Genomic DNA, 26,025 nt, shown 5'->3' with positions numbered 1-26,025 from the left:
ACATTGGACCAGTGGGTGAGTCTGAGGTCCAAATTACCCAAGTAAATCTATTCCGGAGGATGACTAATCAGACGGCACCCCTGTAAATAGCTTTGAAAGAAATAGCAAGGAGTTGCTCCTTCATTAACAGACTGATTCTTTCCCATGCTTTCAGTTGCAAATGTGGGAGAAAAGCAACCTCTGAACTCTGGACCAATAGACAATTGATAAAGTTGGTAATTGATTTTATTTATTATTGTCACATATTGAGACACAGTGAAAAGTACTATTTTTGCATGCTTTCAAGGCAAATCATACCTTACGTACATCAGGGTAATAACTATGTGGTATATAGTATTACAGGTATAGACAAGGTGCAGAAAAAGATTGACTTCAAATGAGAGGTCCGTTCAAAAGTCTGATAACGATGGGGAAGAATCAATTGGTATATGTATTCATGCTTTTATATCTTCCCATTGGAAGAAGGTGGAAGAGAATAGTACAGGGGTGGGAGGGTCTTTGATTATGTTGGCTGCTTTCCTGAGGCACGAGCAAGCAGAGGGGAGTGAATGGGAGGAAGGCTGACTTGCATAATGGACTGGGCTACGTTCACAATTCTCTTCTTGGGCAAAGCAGTTCCCATACCACGCTGTGATGCATCCAAATAGGATGCTTTCTACACAGCGTCTGTAAAAATTAGTAAGACTAATTGTGAACATGTGAAATTTCCTTAAACTTCTGAGGAAGTAGTGAAATTGGTGTGCTTTCTTAACTGTAATGTCAATATGCAGTAATATTTGCAGGTATTACATTTATTTGATCCATTTCCCCACTACGTTTAGTTTAAACCTATCTCCACTCATTAGTACAGTTGGTTCTGCTATAATATGAATTGGCTTTAATGTGATTGAAGAACTGAGACCATTATTTGTAGAACGTGAACTTTCCTTACCTATACTGGCTATATTGTGATATCGGCCCCATTAGTTTAAATGTTGTGGTTGTTGCGTGACTTTTTCTTAACACAAGATTGCATAGGAACAAGACTACCGCTTTATATCAGAACCGAATGTATGCAGTTTGCAAGAACGCTGGTCCCACCCTGGTTCAGGTGTAACCTGTCCCAGTAATCTAACCACTGGTGTTAGAATTAGCTAAATAATGAGAGATTCAGAGTTCTGAGATGTAATGGGATCTGGATGTACGAGTGCATGAATTAAAAAGGTTGCAGATTCAGCAGGTACTTAGGAGCGCTAATAGAATGTTAACACTTATTGTCAGGGGAATGCAAAAGTAGGGAGGCTGTATTTCGGTGTCATTGTCACTTGCTAGAGAGTATGACCATCTACCCATGACAGGTTTTCCATAGACTTCCCAGTTGACTCGTAAGCTTTGGTCAGATTGATTTAAGGCCATTGTAGAGTGGTTCGTCTTGTTCCTGGCATTTCTCTTGACTGTTGAGCAGTAAAAATCATGTCCATAATTCCATGGTTTGATTGTAAATCCCACTGCCTTTCTTGTAGAATTTCTTCAGTGATGGGGAGAATGTGGTAGCAAGGACTTGGGCAGTGATCTCTCAGAGCTGGAAATTAAGGAAACTCCTTGGTAGTTCGCACTGTCCATTTTGTCTCCTTTCTTGAAGAAGACGACGATGGCGATGGCAGCATCCTGGAGATCACCAGGGATTATTTTTCTTTGTCCAAGATTTTCAGCAATGGTTGATGAAGATAGAATCATAGATGTATAGCATGGAAACAGACCCTTCGGTCCAACTCGTCCACGCCGACCAAATATCCTAACCTAATCTCGTCCCATTTGCCAGCACTGCCCATATCCCTTTAAATACTTCCTATTCATATACCCCTCCAGATGCTGACAGATAAGCTCTGGTCCTCCAAGTTTAAAAACCTCCATTGGTATCCTTTTCTATTTCTGTAGGTTTTCCATTTTACATCTGTTTATATGTGCCACGCTAGACAGTGGCCCAAGATCATCATTGGGAAATTGGGGAATTTCCTTAAACTTGTTCTCATCTACGATTGTATTGTGGCTTAGCATTTTTTGAAGTGTCTTATCTGCCTCTCAAAAGGGTTCCATTCTTAGTCTGCATTGGTTTGAGGCCAAGGGTGTTAGGTCTTTTTGTTACCTTGGCACTGAAGAAGCTGGATGTTGTGCTTGTCGTCAATGGGTTGCAACTCTTTAGTTTTCCTAGTCCACCATTAGTTCTAGATTTCCCTACTACTTTTGTAACTCTGCCTTTGCCTTTGCTGTTTGATTTCACCTCTTTGCCTTGCCGGTGATGTTGTTTTGGCAGGCATAGGGAACTTGCCTCCTTGTTGCTGAGGTTTTAAATAATTTGGTCATTCTTGTTAAACAAGTCTTGGTGGTGTTTCCTGGTCTCGTAGCCGATTAGGTCCTTCACAGCATGAAATGATGACTGTCTTCAGCTCTTCCCAGATTGCTTCCACTCCAGCAAAAATTAACACTCTTTTTTTGGAGATTTTGGTGAAGGCATTGTTGGAAGTTTGCAAACTTGCTTGGCTCTTGGACCAGTTCAATGTTGACTTTTTTTCTGAACTGATTCTTCATATTCAACTATTTCTGGTGGCATTTGGGCAGAGAGTGGATGAGTCAGTGGTCTGTCCAGCAGTCATCACTTTGGTAATGAGAGTATCCTTTTGGTCTTGGGATCAAAAAATGGTTGGACACATGGCAGCGGGTTGCTCCAAGAAGTTTTGAACGTGTCTTTTTGACAGAACAATGCGATGATGATGACCAGCTGTTGTTTCACAATTTTTGATAATAATGAGAATCTCCTTTCCAGAATTGAGTTGATTTCAACCCTGGCTGTGAAGTCCCCAAGGAGGATAGTCTGTCTTCCTTTAATATGTTAGTGAGTAAGGTGTCCAGCCTGGAGTAAAGGCCTTCTCTGGACTCATTGGCATCAAGGGTTGGAGCGCAGGCTTTCACAATTGAGAAAGCTGTACGTGGAGAGTCAAGAGACAATTGTTGATGCTAACAGGAGCTCAGAGTTTATGTTTGAGTTTGTTTCAGATTATGAATCCAATTCCATGTCTCCCGGGTTAATCCTCTGGTTTTTCTCCTTGAGAACAAGGCATAACCACTACCTTCATCCCCTAGCTGCTCTTTTGCCTATTCTTCGGTCTCTTGCAGGGCAGTAATGTCACTGTTACGGTGCTGGGGTTCACAGTTCCTGACGACTGTTTTGCTTCTTATCGAAGAGTGCATGCATACCAAGTTCTGAGATTGGCTTTGACTTTCGGGTGCAGGTAGACCAGTCCAGTGGATGCAGTTTTCCAGCTAAGTTTGTGATGGAACTGAATTTTAGAGCACTGCTTCTAGTTCTTTCCAGATATGGAGCAAGCAGTGCAGAGCCTGAGGGGGGCACTCTATTGTGAAGAAAATTGCTGAAATGCTCACATGTTCCTCTTCCCAGACAGAAATGACCTGAGTCAAACTCCACTAACTACGTGCCAGTCTGAGGCTAGGGTCTTCCAGATCTCTGTCCTATCCCCATCACCCCGCTCCAATTGCTGACAGGCATGTGTTTTTTTTGTGTGATAGAGTAATTTTGTGGGAGGCTGGTTGCGGGTGCAGGGTTGAATTCCTCTAGGTAAACCTCTTGCAATTTTAATGAAAAGCTCGTGAAATGTCTGGGGAGTTGAGGTGGGTGGCAGGAATATGGAGTCTACAGTCAAGACAAGATCTTATCGAACGGCAAAGCAGTCTTAAAGGGTCAAATGGGTCTACCCTTGCTCTTCATTTGTGTTGGTAAATATGTTCTTATCCCTTTTTAATGGGACTGTCAAATTCCAACAGCTCCAGATTCCTGATTGCAGATGGGAAATGCTCAGCCGCATGGGTTTTGATGCAACAGAAGTAGGGCGGTGCAACATTGAGGGCTGAAGGGCCTGTACTGCGCTGTTATGTTCTAGAAGTACTTGCTCTCTTCGTGCAAAAAGTGCTTTTGAGCTTGACAAGATGCTGTTTATAGGATTAAACAAATCCTATAGGGCCCATAAGTTTCAGTATCAGAGGTGTAAGCCATTTATTTATTTCCCACGGTAGAAGAAGACTTACAAATGGCTTGGTACATGCAGTGATTATTAGCCTGGATTTTGCAGTCTGCACTTGCTGCCACGTTTGCCTCTGAAACTGAGCAGCTTCTGGAGTTTCCACATGCACAATTAAAAGTGGGAATCCAGAAATTGCAATGAGTAATTCAATTTTTCTCAATAGGTGTGCTGATGAATTCTCTGCAGCATACAATTCAAGATCCTGAAACTGACAAAATAAATTATTCATGCACTAATATTACAGTTTGAAGAAATAAACTAAAGTGTGCTTTGTTAATGAGGTGTCATGAGATTTTCAATGCCACAACAAGTCATAACTGCTGTTGAGGAACCTCCTTGGTCCTGGAACTGCAACGTTTTTAAAAGTGCAGGGTAATTGTGAACTTGACTTCCTGATTTGTTGTGAGAGAATTTCTGCTTATACGGATACACAGTCCTTTATCTAAAATCCTTGGGGGCAGTTGTTTTTCAGATTTCAGAATAAATAACATTTTCAGTGTAAAAAATACACAGTGAATAGCCACCCATGTACGACTAGTACGAGCGCTGAGACACACTTGACCCCTGCCAGTACTGGGCCACACCGCCATGTCACATCTGAGTGAAGTGGGTTGAGTCGGTGTGGAGTTGGATCAGCTGTTCACATGCCAAACAACCTTGTTATGCAGAAAAAAATTCACAAAAACACTTCGGAGCTTTTCAGATTTCAGAATTTTGGATAAAGGACTGTACTGCTTAAGAGTACTGAACGTCCACTTGACTTCACTCCATACTCAAACTAACATAAGTAAAGGTTAAATCTAGGCCAACAGATTGATGCATCTTTGTTGGTAGCTTCCTTTGTCGGTTATGAACACCATCACATCACCACTGTTTGACAAATTGAGGCCTTTACTCAGTTCTATTGATATGTCTTTATGCAGGCGAACTACAGCTACTCAAGTTTCCAACTCAAATCCACTTTGTGACTGGATGCTTGTACAAACTCGTAGCTGTTATAGAATTTGTGTATTTTTGAGTCAGCATGATGTAATGCTTACAATGCATCTCTGACCTTTTACAAATCTGAATACATTATTTGTTTAAAAACTGAAACTGATGATTGAAGTAAATCTTAAATAATCCAATGAAAGAAAAATACATTTGGGTGTCAAATACCAAACTGCACTCTTGGAATCTATGAAGATATTGAGATCATGTTCGACGTTTTGAATTGGATTTGTCCCTAATAGCCATAAACACACAAATGTACTGATCTGTTGTGAGAAAAGGCTGTGATCATTCCTGATGATTAAAGTTCTCAGTATTAGGTGATAATTTTTGATTTTGATTGCTCTGGAGCCTTTTTCAAGAGCAGCCAGTCAGTTGTTAAATCTGCGTATCCTAAACAAATATTAGTATAAGACATCCACTTGTTCATTTTTGATAGATTTTACAACAAAAAAATCTTTCTTTTTCCTTGCAGGTACTCCTACTTTCTTGGATGCTTTGGGAGCTAATGGTACAGCCAATATTCAAAGTTCAGTAACAGGAGTTGCAGGACACAAAAGGAAATTTATAGATGACAGACGGGACCAACCTTTTGATAAGAGACTAAGATTCAGTGTAAGACAAACAGAAAGTGCCTACCGATATAGGGATATTGTTGTCAGGAAACAAGACGGGTTTACGCACATTTTACTTTCCACCAAGTCATCAGAAAATAATTCCTTGAATCCAGAGGTGAGTAACATTTTTTATTTTTGTTGGAAGAACCACAAATCTGTTCCAAATACTGTTGCTTCCTCATTAAGTTATTTTGTAGCACAGGAGATTTAGTTAATGATTTTTAGTGTTTTTCACAACCGGATATCCAAAAACATCTTACTAAAATATTTTTGAAGTACAGTCACCGTTGTTAATTTAAGAAATGTGAAAGTCAGTTTGCGCACAGCAAGTTCCCACAAACAGCAATTTGTTTGTGATAAGTGAAGGATAAATATTGATTCTGACAAGGGATAATTCCTCACTCATTTGGAACAGTACCATGGGCAAACAGGGCCTCAACTTGTCATCACATCCAAAGAAAGTTGCATGCACATTTATTCATGATTATTATGTTTCTAATTATAAGTTTCTGTTAGCGGAGTCTTCCTTGTGCAATTAAAATTGTGAGTAATATGGCAGTTGGATATCCTTTCAAGGGAATGTACAAGTGATGAGGGAAATGCCGTGGTATGCATGAACCCTAAGGATTAGTCTGTCTGGTTTTAGTTTTATGCACCACCTGGAGGTCAAACTATGATATTAAACAGTATTGAAGGAAAAACAGTTCCCTTTGAAATATTTAGATGCCTATTTTCTGGTAGAAAATATTTGGGTTCAGTTGTTGCAGCAGATATTGAATTGTCAAAACTATAACATCCAAATCTTGTCATTTTGTTCTACACAAACATTCAAATAGCATGTAAACACAAAGTACAAGTAGCCCCTTGTTTATCAGGTACTATTGTTTTGATAAGTCCTTTTGATATCCTTTTGAGGAAGGAAATCTGTCATCGTTAGTAGGACTGGCTTACATATAACTCCAGATTTGTAACAGTGTGGTTGCTTCTTCACTGCCATCTGAAATGGCTGAACAAGCATCTCCGTTTAAGAAAGTTAGGTTTACGTAGTGAATGTTAGCCTTGCCAATGATGCCCATGAAAGAATGAAGTTTTTAATAATTACATCATGGGAAATGAAGATGGTGGGGAATAAATAGTAAAGATAGATGATCAGACATGACCTATTTGGAAGGTGCATCAGATTGAGTGGGCTGAAAGGCTTCTATTTCCTGTGTTCCTAAGTACTTGTGTATTTGTCACAGCTCGATTTACTTTTTGCCTTTTGTTTATATAACTCGCTTACCTCTAAAACATCTCACCACTACAACTGACCATTCCTTGAATTTTGAATTCTGATTTCTTGAGCCTCCCCTTTTCTACCTCCTCCAACTTTCTTTCACCCCAGCACTGACTGGATGCCACATCCTAAAGTTTCCCCCTCATTCTCTCCTAATTCCTTACCTATTGGTATTGATTTACAAGGATGTTGCATACAGAGCCAAGCACCTGGCCCATATCCCTCCAAACCCTTCCTCTCATATACCCATCCAGATGCCTTTTAAATGTTGCAATTGTACCAGCCTCCACCATTTCCTCTGGCAGCTCATTCCATACACATACTTCCCTCTGCATGAAAAAGTTGCCCCTTGGGTCTCTTTTATATCTTCCCCCTCACCCTAAATCTACGCCCTCTAGTCCTGGACTCCCCGACCCCAGGGAAAAGACTTTGCCTATTTATCCTATCCATGCCCCTCATGACCTTATAAACTTCTATAAGTTCACTCCTCAGCCTCTGATGCTCCAGGGAAACAGCCCCAGCCTATTCAGCCTCTCCCGATAGCACAAATCGTCCAACCCTGGCAACATCCATGTAAATCTTTTCTGAACCCTTTCAAGTTTCACAACATCCTTCCGATAGGAAGGAGAGCAGAATTGAACGCAATAGTCTAACAGTGGCCTAACCAATGTTCTGTACAGCAGCAATATGACCTCCCACCTCCTGTAATCAATATTCTGGCCAATAAAGGAAAGCATACCAAATGCTGCCTTCACTATCCTATCTACCTGCGACTCCACTTTCAAGGAGCTATGAACCTGCACTCCAAGGTCTCTTTGTTCAGCAACACTCCATAGGACCTTACCATTAAGTGTATAAGTCCTGCTAAGATTTGCTTTCTGAAAATGCAACACCTCGCATTTATCTAAATTAAACTCCATCTGCCACTTCTCAGCCCATTGGCCCATCTGGTCCAGATCCCATTGTAATCTGAGATAACCTTCTTCGCTGTCCACCACACCTCCAATTTTGGTGTCATCTGCCAATTTATTAACGATCCCTCTTGATGCTCCCATCCAAATCATTTATATAAATGATGAAAACTAGTGGATCCAGCACCGATCCTTGTGGCACACCACTGATCACAGGCCTCCGGTCTGAAAAGCAACCCTCCACCATCACCATCTGTCTTCCATCTTTTGAGCCAGTTCTGTATCCAAATGGCTAGTTCTCCCTCTTTTCCTTGAGATCTAACCTTGCTAACCAATCTCCCATGAGGAACCTTGTCGAATGCCTTACTGAAATCCATATAGGTAACGTCCAATGCTCTGCCCTCATCAGTCCTCTTTATTACATCAAAATACTCAATCAAGTTTGTGAGACATGATTTCCTACGCACAGTGATATTGACTACCCCTAATCAGTCCTTACCTTTCCAAATATGTAGAAATCCTGTCCCACAACTTGACTACCACTGATGTCTGGCTCACTGGTCTATAGTTCCCTGGCTTGTCCTTACTACCTTTCTTAAACAGTGGCACCTCATTAGCCAACCTCCAGTCTCCAGCACCTCACCTGTGACTACCAATGATACAAAAATCTCAGCAAGGGGCCCAGCAATCACTTCCCTACCTTCTGATCAGGTCCTAGGGAATTATCCACTTTTGTGTTTCAAGGCATCCAGCACTTCCCCCTCTGTAATATGGACATTTTTTTCAAGATGTCCCCATCTATTTCCCCACATTTTTATAGAGTCACAGAGATGTACAGCATGGAATCTTCCGTGTCCTTCTCCACAGTAAACACTGATTCAAAATACTTGTTTAGTATCTCCCCCAGCTCTCGTGACTACACATATGGGCTGTCTTGCTGATCTTTGAGGGGTCCTATTCTCTCCCTACTTACCCTTTTGTCCTTAATGTATTTATAAAATCTCTTTGGGTTTTCCTTTTAACGCAGTTTGCCAAAGCTATCTCCTGTCCTCTTTTTGCCCTTCTAACTGCTGCCTTAAGTATACTCCTACTGCCTTTGTACACTTCTAAGGACTGAATTGATGTCTCCTGTCTATACCTGACATATGCTTGCTTCCTTTTTCTTAGTCAAAACTTTAATTTCTCTAGTAATCCAGCATTCCCTACACCTACCAGCCTTTCCTTTCACCCTAACAGGAATATACTGTCTCTGTTTCTGAAGGCAATAGCATTATGGTGGCTGGCTGTAAAGTACTCCCCTAATGACACCTCCAGTCACCTGCCCTGCCTTATTTCCCAAGAGTAGGTCAAGTTTTGCAAAGTGATGGAAGGTGTCATCAACAGTGCTATTGAACAGCACCTGCTTAACAGCAACCTGTTCACTGAAGCCCATTTTGGGTTCCACCAGGGACCATTTGGCTCCTGATATTACAGCCTTGCTTCAAACATGGATTAAAGAGCTGAATTCCAGAAGTGAGGTGAGAATGACAGCCCATCACATTAAGGCAGCATTTGACTGAGTGTTCATCAAGGAACCCTAGCAAAACTGGAATCACTGAGAATTGGGGGAGGGGCAGAAATTAACTGGTTGGAGTTGTACCTGGCACATCGGAAGATGGTTATCATTGTTGGAGGGCAGACATCCCTCTGCAGAAGTTGCTTAGGGTAGTGTCCTCTGCTTAACCATCAGCTACTTCATCAGTGACCTTCCCTCTGTCGGAGAAAGTGAGGACTGCAGATGTTGGAGATCAGAGCTGAAAATATGTTGCTGGAAAAGCGCAGCAGGTCAGGCAGATTCCAAGGAACAGGAGAATCGATGTTTTGGGCATAAGCTCTTCTTCAGGAATGAGGAAAGTGTCCAGCAGGCGAAGATAAAAGGTAGGGAGGAGGGACTTGGGGGAGGGGCGTTGGAGATGCGATAGGTGGAAGGAGGTCAAGGTGAGGGTGATAGGCTGGAGTGGGGAGGGGGCGGAGAGATCAGAAATGAGGAAACTGGAGAAATCTGACCACAAGGGGTGAACTCCGATTTCTCCAGTTTCCTCATTTCCCCTCCCCCCCCCACCTTGTCTCAGTCAAATCCCTTGAACTCAGCACCGCCTTCCTAACCTGCAATCTTCTTCCTGACCTCTCCGCCCCCACCCCACTCCGGCCTATCACCCTCACCTTGACCTCCTTCCACCTATCCCATTTCCAACGCCCCTCCCCCAAGTCCCTTCTCCCTACTTTTTATCTTAGCTTGCTGGACACACTTTCCTCATTCCTGAAGAAGGGCTTATGTCCGAAATGTCGATTCTCCTGTTCCTTGGATGCTGCCTGACCTGCTGCGCTTTTCTAGCAACACATTTTCAGCCACCTTCCCTCTCTAAGGTTAGAAGTGGGGATGTTTACTGATGACAGCACATTGTTCAGCACCATTCGCAACTCTTCAGATACTCTTGATTAAGTGCAACAAAATCTGGATAGGCTTGGACTGACAAGTGGCAACCACAAGTGCCAGGCAATGACCACCTTCACAAGAAATAATCTAATTACTGCCCCTTGACATCAGTGGTATTACCATTATTGAATCCTCGCTATCAACATCCTGGGGGTTACTATTTACCAGGGACTCCAATATGAACACAGTGGCTTACAAAAGCAGATCAGATGCTAGGAATACCGTGGTGAGTATGTCACCACCCGATTTGCTGAAGTCTCACCGTTATCTGCAAGGCATATATCAAAAGGGGTGAGAGGGGAAAGATATAAAAGAGACCTAAGGGGCAACTTTTTCACACAGAGGGTATGTGTATGGAATGAGCTGCCAGAGGATGTGGTGGAGGCTGGTACAATTGTAACATTTTAAGAGGCATTTGGATGGGTAAATGAGTAGGAAGGGTTTGGATGGATATGGGCCGGGTGCTGGCAGGTGGGACTAGATTGGGTTGGGATATCATCTGGTCAGCATGGACAGGTTGGACCAAAGGGTCTGTTTCCATGCTGTACATCTGACTCTTATAATACACCCCTCTCGCCTGGATGAGTGCAGCTCCAACAATACAACAAGCTTTACACCATTCAGGACAAAGTAACCTGCTTGATTGACACAAATTCCACTTCCTCTGCTCAGTAAAGCAGCATGAACCATCTACAGTATGCACTGCAGAAATTTGCCAGTGTTCCTTTTAGATAGCAGCATCTTCCAAACCCATGATCACTGCCATTTAGAAGGACAAGGCCAGCAGATACAAGGGAAGTTGTACCTGCCACACAAGCCACTCACCGTCCTAACTTGGAAATATTTTGTTGTTCCTTCACATTTGCTTGGAATTCCCTCCCTAAGGACATTGCAGGTTAAACCTACAGCACACTACAGTAGTTCAAGAAGGTAGGTCACTACCACCTCAAGGGTAATTAGGGATGAGTAATCCTGTAAATGCTTATGAGTCAGAAATACCCATGTCTCACAAGTGAAATTTTCAAAGTCTTGAGACACTGATTTTTAAATATAATAAAAATTGGATCTTTGGTATAGTCCAATGTACCTACACCCCATACGTTGCAATTCTTGAAGGCAACTCTCTAGATTAGATTAGATTACTTAGTGTGGAAACAGGCCCTTCGGCCCAACAAGTCCACACCGCCCCGCCGAAGCGCAACCCACCCAGACCCCTACATTTACTCCTTACCTAACACTACGGGCAATTTAGCGTGGCCAATTTACCTGACCTGCACATTTTTGGACTGTGGGAGGAAACCGGAGCACCCGGAGGAAACCCACGCAGACACGGGGAGAACGTGCAAACTCCACACAGTCAGTCGCCTGAGGTGGGAATTGAACCTGGGTCTCTGGCGCTGTGAGGCAGCAGTGCTAACCACTGTGCCACCGTGCCGCCCACTATCTCTACCATCACCTTAAGTATAATTAGAAATGGACAATAAATGCTGCCCCAGCCAGTTTTGCCCACACTTTCTTTTAAAAGAATACACTTGAAGTGCATTTTGCATATGCATTGGGTACTTTGGCATATCCTGTCAAATCATCTGCTATTTTTAAATGATATAGCTTTGGGCTTGGTCATAAATTGCCTGATGAGTTTCCCCTTCTTTTGTTAGGATAAGAGTAGGAGATGTTTGAGGCTATATTTGGAATTTGGGGAGTCTCCACAGAAAATACTTTTTCCTGGATTTACAAAGTTACCACAAAATTTGCAGCTTTGCATATTGCAGTGTCAGAAGGCCACAGTCTTTTGCAGGAAATATTTCAACTGAAAGCATGCAGTTCTTTTCCACCAGTGAAACAGCACTGTTTGTACCAGTTAGTGTCATCAGTGTCTTTAACTTCTTTCAATTAGTTGCTTTAAGGGATGAGGTACAAGTCTCTTTAGGAAACCAGCAAAACAAGTTTTTAAATGTTGAATGGAATCATCTAAGTGTTTATGCAATTAAAATTTTGTGTTGGCTAAAGTCAGTTAAGGTTTTTGTATTTTTCACAGGTAATGAAGGAAATGCAAAGTGCCCTGAACACTGCAGCAGCTGATGATAGTAAATTGGTTTTACTGAGTGCTGTAGGAAGTGTCTTTTGTTGTGGTCTTGATTTTATTTATTTCATTCGACGCTTAACAGATGACCGAAAGAGGGAGAGTACAAAAATGACTGAATCCATCAGGTATGTGTTTCTAAGATAAAAACAGAAAATGCTGGACTCATCGGCAGTATCTGTGAAGTGTTCATATTTTAGTTTGATTGATCTTCCGTATCGGAAGGAATTATAAATATCTGTAGGTGAAACATCAAAGGATTGGAGGTCTGTGAATATTTTACCATTATGTAAAAGGAGTTAGGGATAGACCAAATAATTATAGGCCAGTCAATCTGATCTCAATATCAAACAAAAGCAGAAATTGTTAGAGAAATTCATCAGGTCTGGCAGCATCTGTGGAGAGAAACAAAGACCTGTGATCCTTCAGAATTAGAAACAACTAGGAAAGATGATGTTTATGCTGATCCTGGGGATGGCGTAAAGGAATGAGTAGATGGGAGGAGAGGGTGTTTAGAGAGTGAGAAGGATAAGCATACAAAGAGCTAGTTGATAGTAAGTCAGGAAGAAAATAAATAGTTGGTGTTGAGGACTGAGTTTTTGAGAACGGATTGGATGTTCTGAAAGCAACTCCTTTATGACCGTACTGGGCTGTGGGTGTAGGTAATAGACAAGGAAAGGTGTGTTTGTGCTTTGAAATGATCGAACTCCATTATCAACTCATCAATTTAAGTCCTTTAAGGATGTAAGGTGCTTAAGTGGAAGTTGTGGGGGGGTGGGCGGGGGTGTTCATCTAGTTTGTGTCCAGCTTCACTGGAGCACAGCAGCAGGCCTGAGACAGAAATGTTGGCATGGATACATGTATTAAAGTGGCAGCCTCTCTCCACCTATCTGCCACTCCTCACTTCCCTCTTTCTCCTCCACCATCACCATAAATATCACCTTTTTCTTAGTTGTTTCTAGATTTGAATTGGGGATACAGGGCTTAAAACATAAAGATTTCTCTCCATAGATGCTGCCAGAGCTGCTAAGTTTCTCCCAGTAATTTTTGTTTTTGTTTGTTTCAGATCTGTAGTTCTTTGTTTTATTTTAGTTTGACCTCTATAATGGGCACATTACCGGAATCTGTACAGGGAGATAGGACCAACTGTTTGGATTAGTCAGCATAGTTTTAAAAGAAGGTAATTCTTTGCTAATATAATTGATTTTTTTTTTGAGGAACTAATAGGGTTTTGGGCTCTTGACCAGCCTCAATTTTGAGACTGCCAGAAGGGGCTTTGGCGCAAAGCCAGCAGGTCATCCTGCTCTGATCCAGAATCTAGGTACTCTTTGTAATTCTAGTCCTGGCCAATGCTGACACTGGACTACAGAGCTGTCAGACAAACTAACCAACAGTTCCCTGAGGCAGGAATTATGCCTGGGTTGGAGGTGCTGGAATTTCTGTTTCCAGCCAATTAATAATTCCTGGAGAATGAAGTGGCTGTGTAGCTTCTGTGATCAATGGAGATACATTTTCTGCTGAATCTTCAGGTGGCAGGGCAGGAGACAGTGCCATCTGAAAAATCCTGTGTATCTGCACAGATACTAACTGGCGAGGGGTGTTTCAAGTGTTTTCTGCTTTTCTTCAAAAGTTTCTACATTCTTTGTATTTTTTTTGTAGTGTGTGTATATACCTTCTGAAAATCCATTGCACGACATTGTCATTGAAGTTGTGCATTTCGCATGTAAAGAAATGTGAAAATCTGGTCAATTAAAACTGTTTGTACATTGGAAATAACTGCATTGATCTGAGGTTTTTGTACTGTATTATGAAACCATTTGATTGATTTAGCAGTTCTTTCAAATGATGGGCAAATTTGGAATTTTAAGAGCTTGATTTAGAATAGCTTTTCTTTGAAAATAGATAATGTATGCCTGAGATCTTTGACAGAATTAGACACCGAATTAACCCAAGGATTGATCTACCCATTTTTTTTTTTTAAAAAGTCATCAATATTTTTAAAATCCTAGAGTTTTGAGACATCTGTTGTTAAATATTTTTAAATTTTGCTCATTTGTGCTTAGGTCAATGGTTCTTTAACCCATCCATTTACGAACCAATACACAAATTGGCATATCTGGAAACCATTCAAAGAATGAAGACTTTGTTTTCTTTTTGTTTAGGAGCTTTGTCAATACATTTATTCAGTTTAAGAAACCAATCATAGTAGCTGTGAATGGTCCTGCAATTGGTCTTGGAGCCTCCATATTACCTCTTTGTGATGTGGTGTGGGCTAATGAGAAAGCATGGTTTCAGACTCCCTACACTACTTTCGGACAGACGCCAGATGGATGTTCATCACTGACATTTCCCAGAATTATGGGGTTAGCTTCGGTAAGTTGCTAATTACTCTACAATCATCAAAAATACTTAGAAGCTTGCAACACTGAGCATTTATGATGTATAGATTTAAAAGAAATAAAAGGATAAAGTAAAATAAAACACTATTCAACCTTTAAATGGGTCTTAAGTGTAGAGTGGAAATTATGGTTAATGTTACCTGAGTTACATTTTGATCCAGTTATTCCCTATATAGCTTTTTAAAATATAATAACCTTTATGGTGGGTAACTGTCACTTTTTTTTATTACATTTTATATTTAGAACATAGAACATAGAACATAGAACAATACAGCACAGAACAGGCCCTTCGGCCCACGATGTTGTGCCGAACTTCTATCCTAGATTAAGCACCCATCCATGTACCTATCCAAATGCCGCTTAAAGGTCGCCAATGAATCTGACTGTACCACTCCCTCGGGCAGCGCATTCCATGCCCCCACCACTCTCTGGGTAAAGAACCCACCCCTGACATCTCCCCTATACCTTCCACCCTTCACCTTAAATTTATGTCCCCTTGTAACACTCTGTTGTACCCGGGGAAAAAGTTTCTGACTGTCTACTCTATCTATTCCTCTGATCATCTTATAAACCTCGATCAAGTCACCCCTCATCCTTCGCCGTTCCAACGAGAAAAGGCCGAGAACTTTCAACCTATCCTCGTACGACCTACTCTCCATTCCAGGCAACATCCTGGTAAATCTTCTCTGCACCCTCTCCAAAGCTTCCACATCTTTCCTAAAGTGAGGCGACCAGAACTGCACACAGTACTCCAAATGTGGCCTAACCAAAGTCCTGTACAGCTGCAACATCACCTCACGACTCTTGAATTCAATCCCTCTGCTAATGAACGATAATACTCCATAGGCCTTCTTACAAACTCTATCCACCTGAGTGGCAACCTTCAAAGATCTATGTACATAGACCCCAAGATCCCTCTGTTCCTCCACCTGACCAAGAACCCTACCATTAACCCTGTATTCCGCATTCTTATTTGTTCTTCCAAAATGGACAACCTCACACTTGGCAGGGTTGAACTCCATCTGCCACTCCTCAGCCCAGCTCTGCATCATATCTAAGTCCCTCTGCAGCCGACAACAGCCCTCCTCACTGTCCACAACTCCACCTATCTTTGTCATAACTGTTGGTTTAAAATCTGAAATTGGCTGAGCTACAGGAAGGATATTATTAAATTGGAGAGTATACAGAAAAGGTTCACCAGAATATTGTCAGGTTTGAAGGGCTTGAGTTTGAGAGGCCGGATAAGTTAGATCTTTTTTTCATTGGCATGGAGGTGGTTATAGGATGAGCTTTTATAGTGGTTTGTAAAATAATGAGTGGCATAGGTAAGGTCAATAGCCAAGGTCTTTTCCCTAGGATAAGGGAATTCAAAACTAGAGGGCATTGGTTTAAGGTGGGGGGTGGGGAGAGAAACTTCAAAAGGGCCCTTTAACACAAAAGGTGATGCGTGTATGAAATGAGCTGCCAGAGGAGGTGGGTGCAATTGACATTGAAAAAGTACATGAAAAGGTTTAGAGGGATATGGGCTAAATGCTGGCAAATAGGATGAGTTGAGTTTAAGAAACCTGGTCAGCATGGATGAATTGGACTGAAGGTTCTATTTCCATGCAATATGACTGAGTGTTAAGAGAAACAATCTATAAGAAATGCCTGAGCATATCTTTTTTTTTACTAGATGCTGCAAACATTTTTGAAAACAGGCAGTGTATTTATAGCCTGTTGTGATTTTTTAAAATTAGACTCCAACAACTTGGGAAAGATTAAATACATGTATTATAATAATGGCTTGCATATATGGGATAAATATTTGGGGAGGGAATGGTTCTGGTATTACAACTGGACTATTAATTCAAAAGTCCCAGGTAATATTCTGGGGACCCAAGTTTGAATCCCACTATGGCAGATGGTGGACTTTTTAATTCAATAGAAATCTTGAAATTAGGAGTCCATTGAATCCATTGATTGTTGGAAAAACCCATCTAGTTCACTAATGTCCTTTTTGGAAGGAAATTGCCATCCTTAATTTGTCTGGGCTATGTGACTCCAAGCCAAAGCACTGTGGTTGACTCTTAACTGCCCTATGGGTTGGGCAATAAATATTGGCCTAGTCAGCGACACTCTCATCCTGGTGGATAGTGCTGTTAAGAAGGTATGTTAGGTTTCATTCGTAGTGGGATTGAGTTCCAGAGCCGCAATATCATGCTGCAACTATACAAAACGCTGATGTGGCCTCACTTGGAATATTGCATACAGTTCTGGTCCCCATATTCCAGGAAGGATGTGGAAGCATTGGAAAAGGTGCAGAGGAGATTTACCAGGATGTTGTCTGGTCTGGAGGGAAGGTCTTCTGAAGAAAGGCTGAGAGACTTGAACCTGTTCTCATTGGCAAGAAGGTGGCTAAGAGGGGATTTGATAGAGACCTACAAGATGATCAAGGGATTAGATAGGGTAGACCGTGAAAGTCTTTTTCCTAGGGTGATGACGTCAGCTTGTACGAGGGGGCATAACTACAAATTGAGGGGTGATAGATTTAAGACAGATGTCAGAGCCAAGTTCTTTACGCAGAGAGTGGTATGGGCGTGGAATGCCATACTTTCCACTGCCTTTCACGGAAGAATGTAGTCAACTCAGCCACATTAGGGAGATTTAAACAATCCTAGATAAGCACATTGGATGACTTTGGGATAGTGTAGGGGGACGAGCTGAAGGATGTGTTCTGCACTGTATTGTTCTATGTTCTAAAGTTTCTGGGTGTCGACCATCCTTCCCCATTTTGGATTCAACTGACAAATGATTCCACAGTTTTTATCTTCAGTACCCAATATAATCTTGTGTTTTGATCAATTTCTGTATAAAGATTAACTTCCCGTGAAGCGCTCTCTTTCCCTTTTCAATTGTTTTGCTTTTGTTTTGCTGGATTGGATCAGTAACTAGTATCCCTAATTTTCCTAAAAGTGCATATATAGCATATTAGGGTGTCACCCTGTTTATCAATTTTTTAAATTCATTGTTTTTAATTCATTGTCATTTGTCCAACTTGTTATTTGTATTAATAAACTCCATCTGAAGCTGCATGTTTTATATTCTGTGATGTGCCAATAGTTTCGAGGAATTTGCAACTGTTATTGAAAACTACAACATTGGTTTGAAATTTTAAAAAACTAAACTACAAGTGTTCCCTACTTTGAAGTAGGCACACCTTTTATCAGTTGTCACATTTCATTGGTAACTAGCAAGAAAGAATGCTACCCTTTTTTTTAATAGGTAGACTGTTGATGATTTCACTGAAGCTGTTTTATACACTTTTGATGAGAGGGGAGAGAGAGAAAATACCATTTTTCCTATAAATCTGCTTTTAACTACAATTTTCATGGGTAGTAAAGACCAGTGCTATTCCATGTCTTTATATTTATTTACAATTTGCACTTGAGCAAGCATGAGCTGAGAAGACTCGATAAAAGAGCTGTGAAATAAAACAAAGAACTGCAGATGCTAGAAATAGGAAATAAAAACAGTGCTGGAAAAACTCAGCAGATCTGGAAGCATCTGTAGAGAGAAAAAACAGAGTTAATGTTTCAAGTGCAGTGACCCTTTCTCAGAACAATGAAGGGTCAGTGGATTTGAAATATTTCCAGTTTCTCTCTACAGCTGCTGTCAGACCTGCTGAATTACAGCAGCACTTGCTGCTTTTATTAAAGAAGAATAGGTCCCGTCTGATTTTTTTTTTGTTGAATGTTTTTGGGTAAATTTCTGTTCTCACCATTTAACCATCTCCTGATCTGTGTTTTTTTTTTAAAGAATGGGTTCTTCTCCCTGCCTTTCTTTTTCCTTCCTCACTTCGTAATTATTCAGTAGTAAAGTCTAAGCTTAGGCTTTGGGTGTTCACCCATTGCTTGAGGCAGAACTTAGGAAAAAATAAACTTGTTCAACCTTCCTACTTCTGTATTATTTCCCTGCATAGCAAGTGTTGATCATTATTAACATTGAATTACCGAAATAATAATTGATTATTCGGTTAATCGATTTAAATGCCTTTTCCTCTAAGGCTGAGAGTTTTTAAAGTCTGCTCCTTGTTCAGGAGACTGCAATAGCGCGTGTGCGCATGCGCACACCACACACACACACACACACACACACACACACACACACACACACACACACACACACACACTCCCTGCCCACCCAACCCACCTGACCCTGTCCAACACCACCCCCTCTGGGGAAGCAGGACTGTACACCAACATCAAGACTGCTGCCGCTTTTGTGAGGTGAGTCTCCAAATAGCGCACACATGGGCGCGCAGCCACAACCACCCACACCACTTTTTACTGCAATTTTTTGACAGGTTCCACATTTGCTCTGTACAACACAATGGTGGAGACATTATCTGGGGAAGGAGGGTTTAGGGTACACGCCTGTGTAGAACTCCAGGGAAAGTGTGGGGAGAGAGAGGGCAGGCAGTCATTTGGAGACCGTGCCTGTTTAATCACTGTAAACAAAAGACGTGATCACTGTTGGAAACCTGTCTTTGATGTAATTTTTCCATCGGGACCTGGAGATCTCCCTCTGATAATCCAATGTTCAGATAATTGGTATTTGGATAATTGAGGTTCCTCTGTTTTTATATATAACTATCTAAGCTTTGATTGTACAGATGTGTGAGCCTAATATTTGAGTAAAGGGCAAATGTTATATATAAATGGTTTATTCAAACCATATTAGTCAGAATCTTTTTCTCATGTATGCTAAGATTCTCTGGGGTTTTTTTCCCCCACAGGCTAACGAAATGCTATTCAGTGGACGAAAATTGACTGCACAAGAAGCATGTGCAAAAGGATTGGTATCGCAGGTTTTTTGGCCTGGAACATTCAGTCAGGAGGTTATGGTCCGAATTAAGGAACTAGTCGCATGTAATTCCCTTGTAAGTCAGGAAATGATGCTTCCAATATGCAAGTCTCTTAGTAAAAATGCAGCATTTTACTTCAGAATTTAACAGCCTCAAATGTATAAAAAAGCAATTCTTTTAATGGTTACTGATGTAGAGTGTTTTTGCAAGCTAATCTAAGTTGGTAAATATCAATGTAATGTCAGTTCTGTGTGAAATCAGTGTTCCAGCCATTCACATTTTTATATCAACAAGGTGCAAAAGTAGGCCATCATCCTGTCAAGCCTGCTCTGTCATTCAATCAAATACTGTTTGATCTGATTACTCAACATTCCTGCAATCCCGCTAACCTTTCTTAATAATCTATCTACTCCCTTATAAATGTTAAAAGACTCTGCTTCCACTGCCTTTCGCAGAAGAATTCTAAACACTGGCCACCCAATGAAACATCTCTCCCCATATCTGTCATAAATAGGCGACCCCTTAATTTTAAGTAATTAGCTTTAGTTCTAGATTTTTCCCACAAGAGAAAACATGCTTTCCACATTCACCCTATAACTTTTCCCAGTAAACTCCAACACATTTAAGCTTAGGCTGTCTAACTTTTCCTCCAGACAACCTGTCCATTCCAGATATTAGTTTAGTGAGCTTACTCAACTGCTTTCACTGCATTTGCTAATACTGTATATAGTACTCCATATATGGTTCCACCCATGCTCTTATACGACTGAAGGAATACTTCCTACTTTTGTAATCCATTCCCTTTGCAGTTATTAATACTATTGTATTAGCTGTCCTAATAATTTGCTGTAACTGACACTATCCTTGTGTGAATCATGCTCTAAAACACCCAGATATTTCTGCATCTGAGTTATAAGCAATTTTTCTTTAGATGGTATTCTTTTTATTCTTCCTGCCAAAATTGGCAATTTTACATTTTCCCATGTTATAGTTGATTGATTGATAGATCTTTGCCACACATTTAATCTATATCCCTTTACTCCCTCCTTATGTCCTCTTCGCAACTTACTTTCCTACTTATATTTTATATATAAATTTGAATTTGGCCAAATTGAAATTTTTTTGTCACTGATTAATGGGTATACACCATTCCCAAATCAAACAGTTTTCTTTTTCTTATTTTTCCACCATTTATGGATAGTCATGGCAAGAATGCAAATTACTGAATCTAGAGGGCTGTACTGTTACTAAGATGGAACACTGCTTTGTTATGAAGTACTAACTTCCAGCTGAACCCAGAACTAATGAAGCATAAACTTAGGGAAAAAAGTATATAAATAGAAACTGGCTACTTTGTTCATAACAGCATGTCTGATCAATGACCATGTGACCTTTTTTTGTTGAGACTGAATTACTTTGTTCCATGCAATTTCAGACTTGGTCGTCATAGTCCCATGTTCAATGCAATTATAATCGCAAGCTTAAACTTATTTTGCTAACTTATCCAGGGCAATTTCCCTACTGATTGGAGATTTTCATTGCTGAGATTGTAGATTGATTCTCCACAGATTGTGTAATATGCTGCTGTAACTGAATCACTCATTCCCCAAGCGCTCTCACATTATACATGAAATAGTAGTATAACTCTGAAAAGAATTTCTTTGCATTGTCCAGGTACTTGAAGAATCCAAAGCTCTTGTCAGAAATGCCATGAGGGGGGATTTAGAGCAAACCAATGAAAATGAATCTGATGTGCTGAGGAAAATCTGGAGCTCTTCTCAGGGGATGGACTCTATGCTGAAATACCTACAGAAGAAAATTGATGAATTCTGAATACATGTTTGTTCATTGGAAAATTCTTTCCTGCTGGGTTGTCCCTTTTTGGGTTATAAATGTGAGATGGGAGAAACTGTAGAAAGACATTCTCGAGTCATATCTGCTCAGAAGCTGAGGAGCAAAGGCTGGAAAATGGAAGCTGAAGATCGCAACTAGTACTGTATTGTCATCATCTAAAATGATGACAGGAAAGAAAGCTACAAGGATATAATTGGTGTGCACTACCAAACTTTTCAGTTGTCTTTGTTTATCCTGTAGCTTTTGTCATTTGCAATTACTGCACTGTACATTACTATGCTTTCCAAATCCAAATGCATATGTTTGTGACAGGAAAGTTTGGAAAAACACTCAGCTTAAGAGGGGGAGGGGGAAAAAAAGACGGGTAATAACTAGCCTCCTTCTCACTGATAGAGAATATGTAAGGCTGGTTTAAATTTAAAAATAAACACTCTCTGTTTTTAAAAGAAAGTGAATGGTCATGGGTATCTAGGGTATCTAGAGAGGATTATAAATACCTCGACAACAAAAAAGATCAAAAGAAAATTCTAAGTTCTGACAGTGGATCTAATGTCTAATATAAATCCTTAAATTCTTCTGAGGGATATCTATAGACTTATGTGTACATGTTAAATGTGCTCAGGAGCTGTGTGGTAAATGTTTGACCCAGTTCTGGAACATATTAGTACATTATTATCCAATAAGCATGAAGAAACCACTGGCTCTTTAAGAAAAACCTTGCCTTGCAGTATTAGTGATTCTTTGTGAATCTTATATGAAATAAACAAAGTTAAAGATTAGTTTTAGTGTTTTTAAAGTGTAGGCTTTTTTTCTCTTTGTTTTAATCAACTATAAACTTATACTTCTGTTTCTGGGTGAGAGCGATAAATTATAGAAAGAGCTTGTGTTTTCTTTGCTGTTAAAATTGATATATTACACCCAAAAATGCTTTATGTATTCATAATGTTTTAGTACCACTTTAGAAACATTATTTCTTAATTTAATAAGTTAAAAAAAATCCTTTTGGCACACTATTCAAAGCAAAACTCCTTCCAAAAATTACCTTTAAAAGTAGGTGATTTTTGTGTCCGCTTATTTTATGATACACTATGCGGTATTCTTAACAGTGCCCCTTGTAAATAGTATTGTGCATTCCTTTTAGGAGTGGTTACTAATTCCTGTTTGCAGACGTCTCACTGGATATAGATATCTGCATTTGCAATCTTCTCTGAATGTATGAATGGAAATTAAATCTTATTTTTGTACAGTTTATTTGTTTGTACTTAGAAATGATCACCTCCCCTTCCTAGTGGAGAGCTGTACATTGTGTAAATCTGCCTTTACTTTGGATTGGTACAGTATTTTTGCATCTGTGGGACCTACTTTTGTTCAGTAGTTTAAACTATATTAAACTGTACAATCTGTAAAGTTTTATAGGTTAATAATTAAAATGAGCTGTGAAAAAAATCTGGGTAAATAAAACTAATATTTCATATTCAAACGAGCAGCCAAATTGTTGTGCTTTTCTGCACAGTTCATGCTTATCCTTGTGGCCTCTTTCATCTCTACCTAGTTGTATATTGCTAATTTGTACCATGGCCTCTGAAAACTTGCAATTTTAATTAGGAAATTATCAGAACACTCGGGCAGAAGAAGTTTCTGCTGTACTGCATTTTGCAATTGTTGAGATTTGGGAAAATAAAACACACATGCAGTTTTGGTTTGGCAACCAGTTGATCGATGCATGTAGACAGAGGAGGAGGAGTTCAATTTGTTGAGACATTATTACACTGAGAGATTCCCTCCGCACAGCAGCTGACTATGCTAGCCTTATTCAAAGTTACCACTCTGGTGAGTGCACTCTCAGCTGCCTAGAGGAATACACAAATGAAAAGCAGGAGGGAGGTTGTGAATATCAAAGTAAGACTCTGTGAGTGAGTGCTGTGAATACAAGCAAACAGGCCAGTAATGCAGCCTGATCTACTTCATGAACTGAATGCATGTCTCTGGTTACATGATGTCCTTGCAGTGGAATTACAATAATCGTTGCTAGTATGGAGAGCAAGCAATGGGCTGAGGTCACCAGGTACCTGTTCAGTTTTGTTGAGAATTCTTAACATCTAGCTTGTTTGATGCATATAACACAGGAAGCTGAATATTAATAAGCCAAGCTTTGGCATTATTCAGATTTTTAACAAGCTATAATCCCTATAATTGACAACTTGTTACTGCCTAGCAAGGTACTTGCCTTGTTGCTTTCTAAATGCATAGAAGAGACAGCAAGTTGCTCCTGATGTCAGGGTGGGCCTCACCAGACTACTTGCATGATTCTGCTAGAAGTCATGTTATATGACTGTTGTTTAGGTCCCTATAAGATTCTGTTAATGTTTTAATAGATTAGTAATTCAGAAGTCAGATGATCAATAGATAATATGCAGAAACATTAGTTCAAATCCCACCACAGATGCTGGGGTGAAAAGGATTTCAATTACATAAAATTTGGAATTTAAAAACTGCTGTCAGTAATATGAACTTGGAATAGAGGTAGGTCAGTTCAATCCCTTGAGTCTACTCCACCGTTTATTGCTGATCAGTTGTTGCAAATTGCTCTTTCCCATCTAATCCTTGTAACCGTGGGCGGCACGGTGGCACAGCAGTTAGTACTGCTGCCTCACAGCGCCGGAGATCCGGGTTCAATTCCCGCCTCAGGCGACTGACTGTGTGGAGTTTGCACATTCTCCCTGTGTCTGCGTGGGTTTCCTCCGGGTGCTCCGGTTTCCTCCCACAGTCCAAAGATGTGCAGGTCAGGTGAATTGGCCATGCTAAATTGCCCGTAGTGTTAGATAAGGGGTTGATGTAGATGTAGGGATATGGGTGGGTACGCTTCGGCGGGGCGGTGTGGACTTGTTGAGCCGAAGGGCCTGTTTCCACACTGTAAGTAATTAATCTAATCTAATCTAATCTAACTGTAGAATTCTGTTAGGCAATAGAATCAATCTTCTTCCACTTTAAAAATAATAAATTAATACACCTTTACTACCTTTGGCACAGTTTCAAAGCTGCAGAACCTTTTTAATTTCTATCCTAAAGGGTGTGGCTGCTAATTTTAAAATGGTGAGTACCCTCCCAAGGTTCTGAACTCCACTACAAGAGGAAACGCCATTTCCACGTTAACCTTAAACCTATACAGGATCTTGCATATTGCAATCAAGTGACTGCACAGTCTTCTTAACTCCAGTGGAAACATGTCCAATCTGAGCAACCTGCTCAAAGTATTGATCTACTAAATCATCTCTCAACTACCTTCAATGCATTTATATCCTTTCTTAATTAAGGATTCCAAATCAGAACACAGTATTTACTTGCTGAATCTGCATACTAACATTTTACAACTCTCATACAAACGCACCTAGATTGCCCTGCACCTCTGAATTCTGCAGTCATTCTCTGCTTTGATGACATTCTGTCTTTTTATTTTCTGTGCCAAAGAACTTAATGTTTTCCCATGACCTTCCATCTGCCAGATTTTCCCACTTCATCCTGTCTGTATCAATGAGCAACACTTTATCCTCTTTTCAATATTGTTTCCTTCCTTCTGTTGTGCCATCTGTAAATTTCGCTACTATGTCTTCATTCCCCTTATTTGAGTCATCAGTATGAATTGTAAAGAAGTCTCAGCACAGACCTCTATGGGCCTCCATTTGTCTAATCCTGCCAATCAGAACAAAAGACTGATTTATGCTACACTCTTCTGCCAGGTAGCCAACTTTCTATCCATGCTGGTATGTAACACTGTTTCTGCTATGTGCGATGACCTTTCACGTGCCTTGTCAAACGCCTTTTGGAAATTCAAACAAAGTACATTTGAGTTCCCGTTTATCCACATCAAGTACTATTCATTTTAAAGAATAAATTGGTTAACATTTTCTTGCCACAAAATCATGCTTGCTCTTTCCTGACAAAAGCATTTCCCAAGTGCCTGCCTAAACACCAATAATTGATTGTCTGAGATGTCAACCTAACTGGCCCATGATTCCTGCTTTGTGCCTTCCATCCTTTGAACAGATGCGTTTGTTACATCAGACTTGAAAGCAATGTTTACAGAATCTAGTGAATTTTGGAAAATTACATTTAATGCATAAACTACCTTCTTTGCAACTTTTTTTGCCCCAGGGATGAAGTCCATCAGGATCAGGAAACCTGTCAGCCTGCAGTTCCACTACTTCATTCAGCATTACTTCCAGAGTATTTGTAACTTCACCAAATTTCCCTCTTCTTTCAGCCGCCTGATTTGCAGTATTACAGGAATGTTTCTTGGATCATCTGTACTGAAGACAAATGAAATATGGATTCATTACATCAAAGATTGCTTTATCTCCATTCTCAATCCCTAAACATGGACTCTACCTCCTTCTTCTGAATATAGAAATTGTTACCTGCTCTTCGGTTTCTACCTAGCTTGTTTTTGTGCTGTATTTGTCCTAATTAATGTTTTAGTCATTTTATATTCTGATCAGT

At 40.4% G+C, this 26,025-nt stretch overlaps 1 protein-coding gene across 1 annotated transcript in view; it reads left to right on the top strand.

The window, feature by feature from the left end:
• cdyl (chromodomain protein, Y-like) overlaps positions 1 to 23,014 on the top strand; it is a 173,289-nt gene extending 150,275 nt beyond the window's left edge. The window contains exons 3-7 of the mRNA XM_072560447.1: positions 5,542 to 5,798; positions 12,385 to 12,557; positions 14,592 to 14,802; positions 19,606 to 19,749; positions 21,349 to 23,014. Coding sequence (XP_072416548.1) covers positions 5,542 to 5,798; positions 12,385 to 12,557; positions 14,592 to 14,802; positions 19,606 to 19,749; positions 21,349 to 21,507 — 944 coding nt within the window. The 3' untranslated portion in view covers positions 21,508 to 23,014. The remainder of the gene's footprint in view (positions 1 to 5,541; positions 5,799 to 12,384; positions 12,558 to 14,591; positions 14,803 to 19,605; positions 19,750 to 21,348) is intronic.
• Positions 23,015 to 26,025: the final 3,011 nt, after the last annotated feature.

This window comes from Chiloscyllium punctatum, chromosome 41, assembly GCF_047496795.1.
Source record: "Chiloscyllium punctatum isolate Juve2018m chromosome 41, sChiPun1.3, whole genome shotgun sequence".
NCBI classification, from domain to species: domain Eukaryota; kingdom Metazoa; phylum Chordata; class Chondrichthyes; order Orectolobiformes; family Hemiscylliidae; genus Chiloscyllium; species Chiloscyllium punctatum.
Note: the sequence above shows the minus strand (reverse complement) of the source record. Positions and strands in the feature narration are given on the sequence as shown.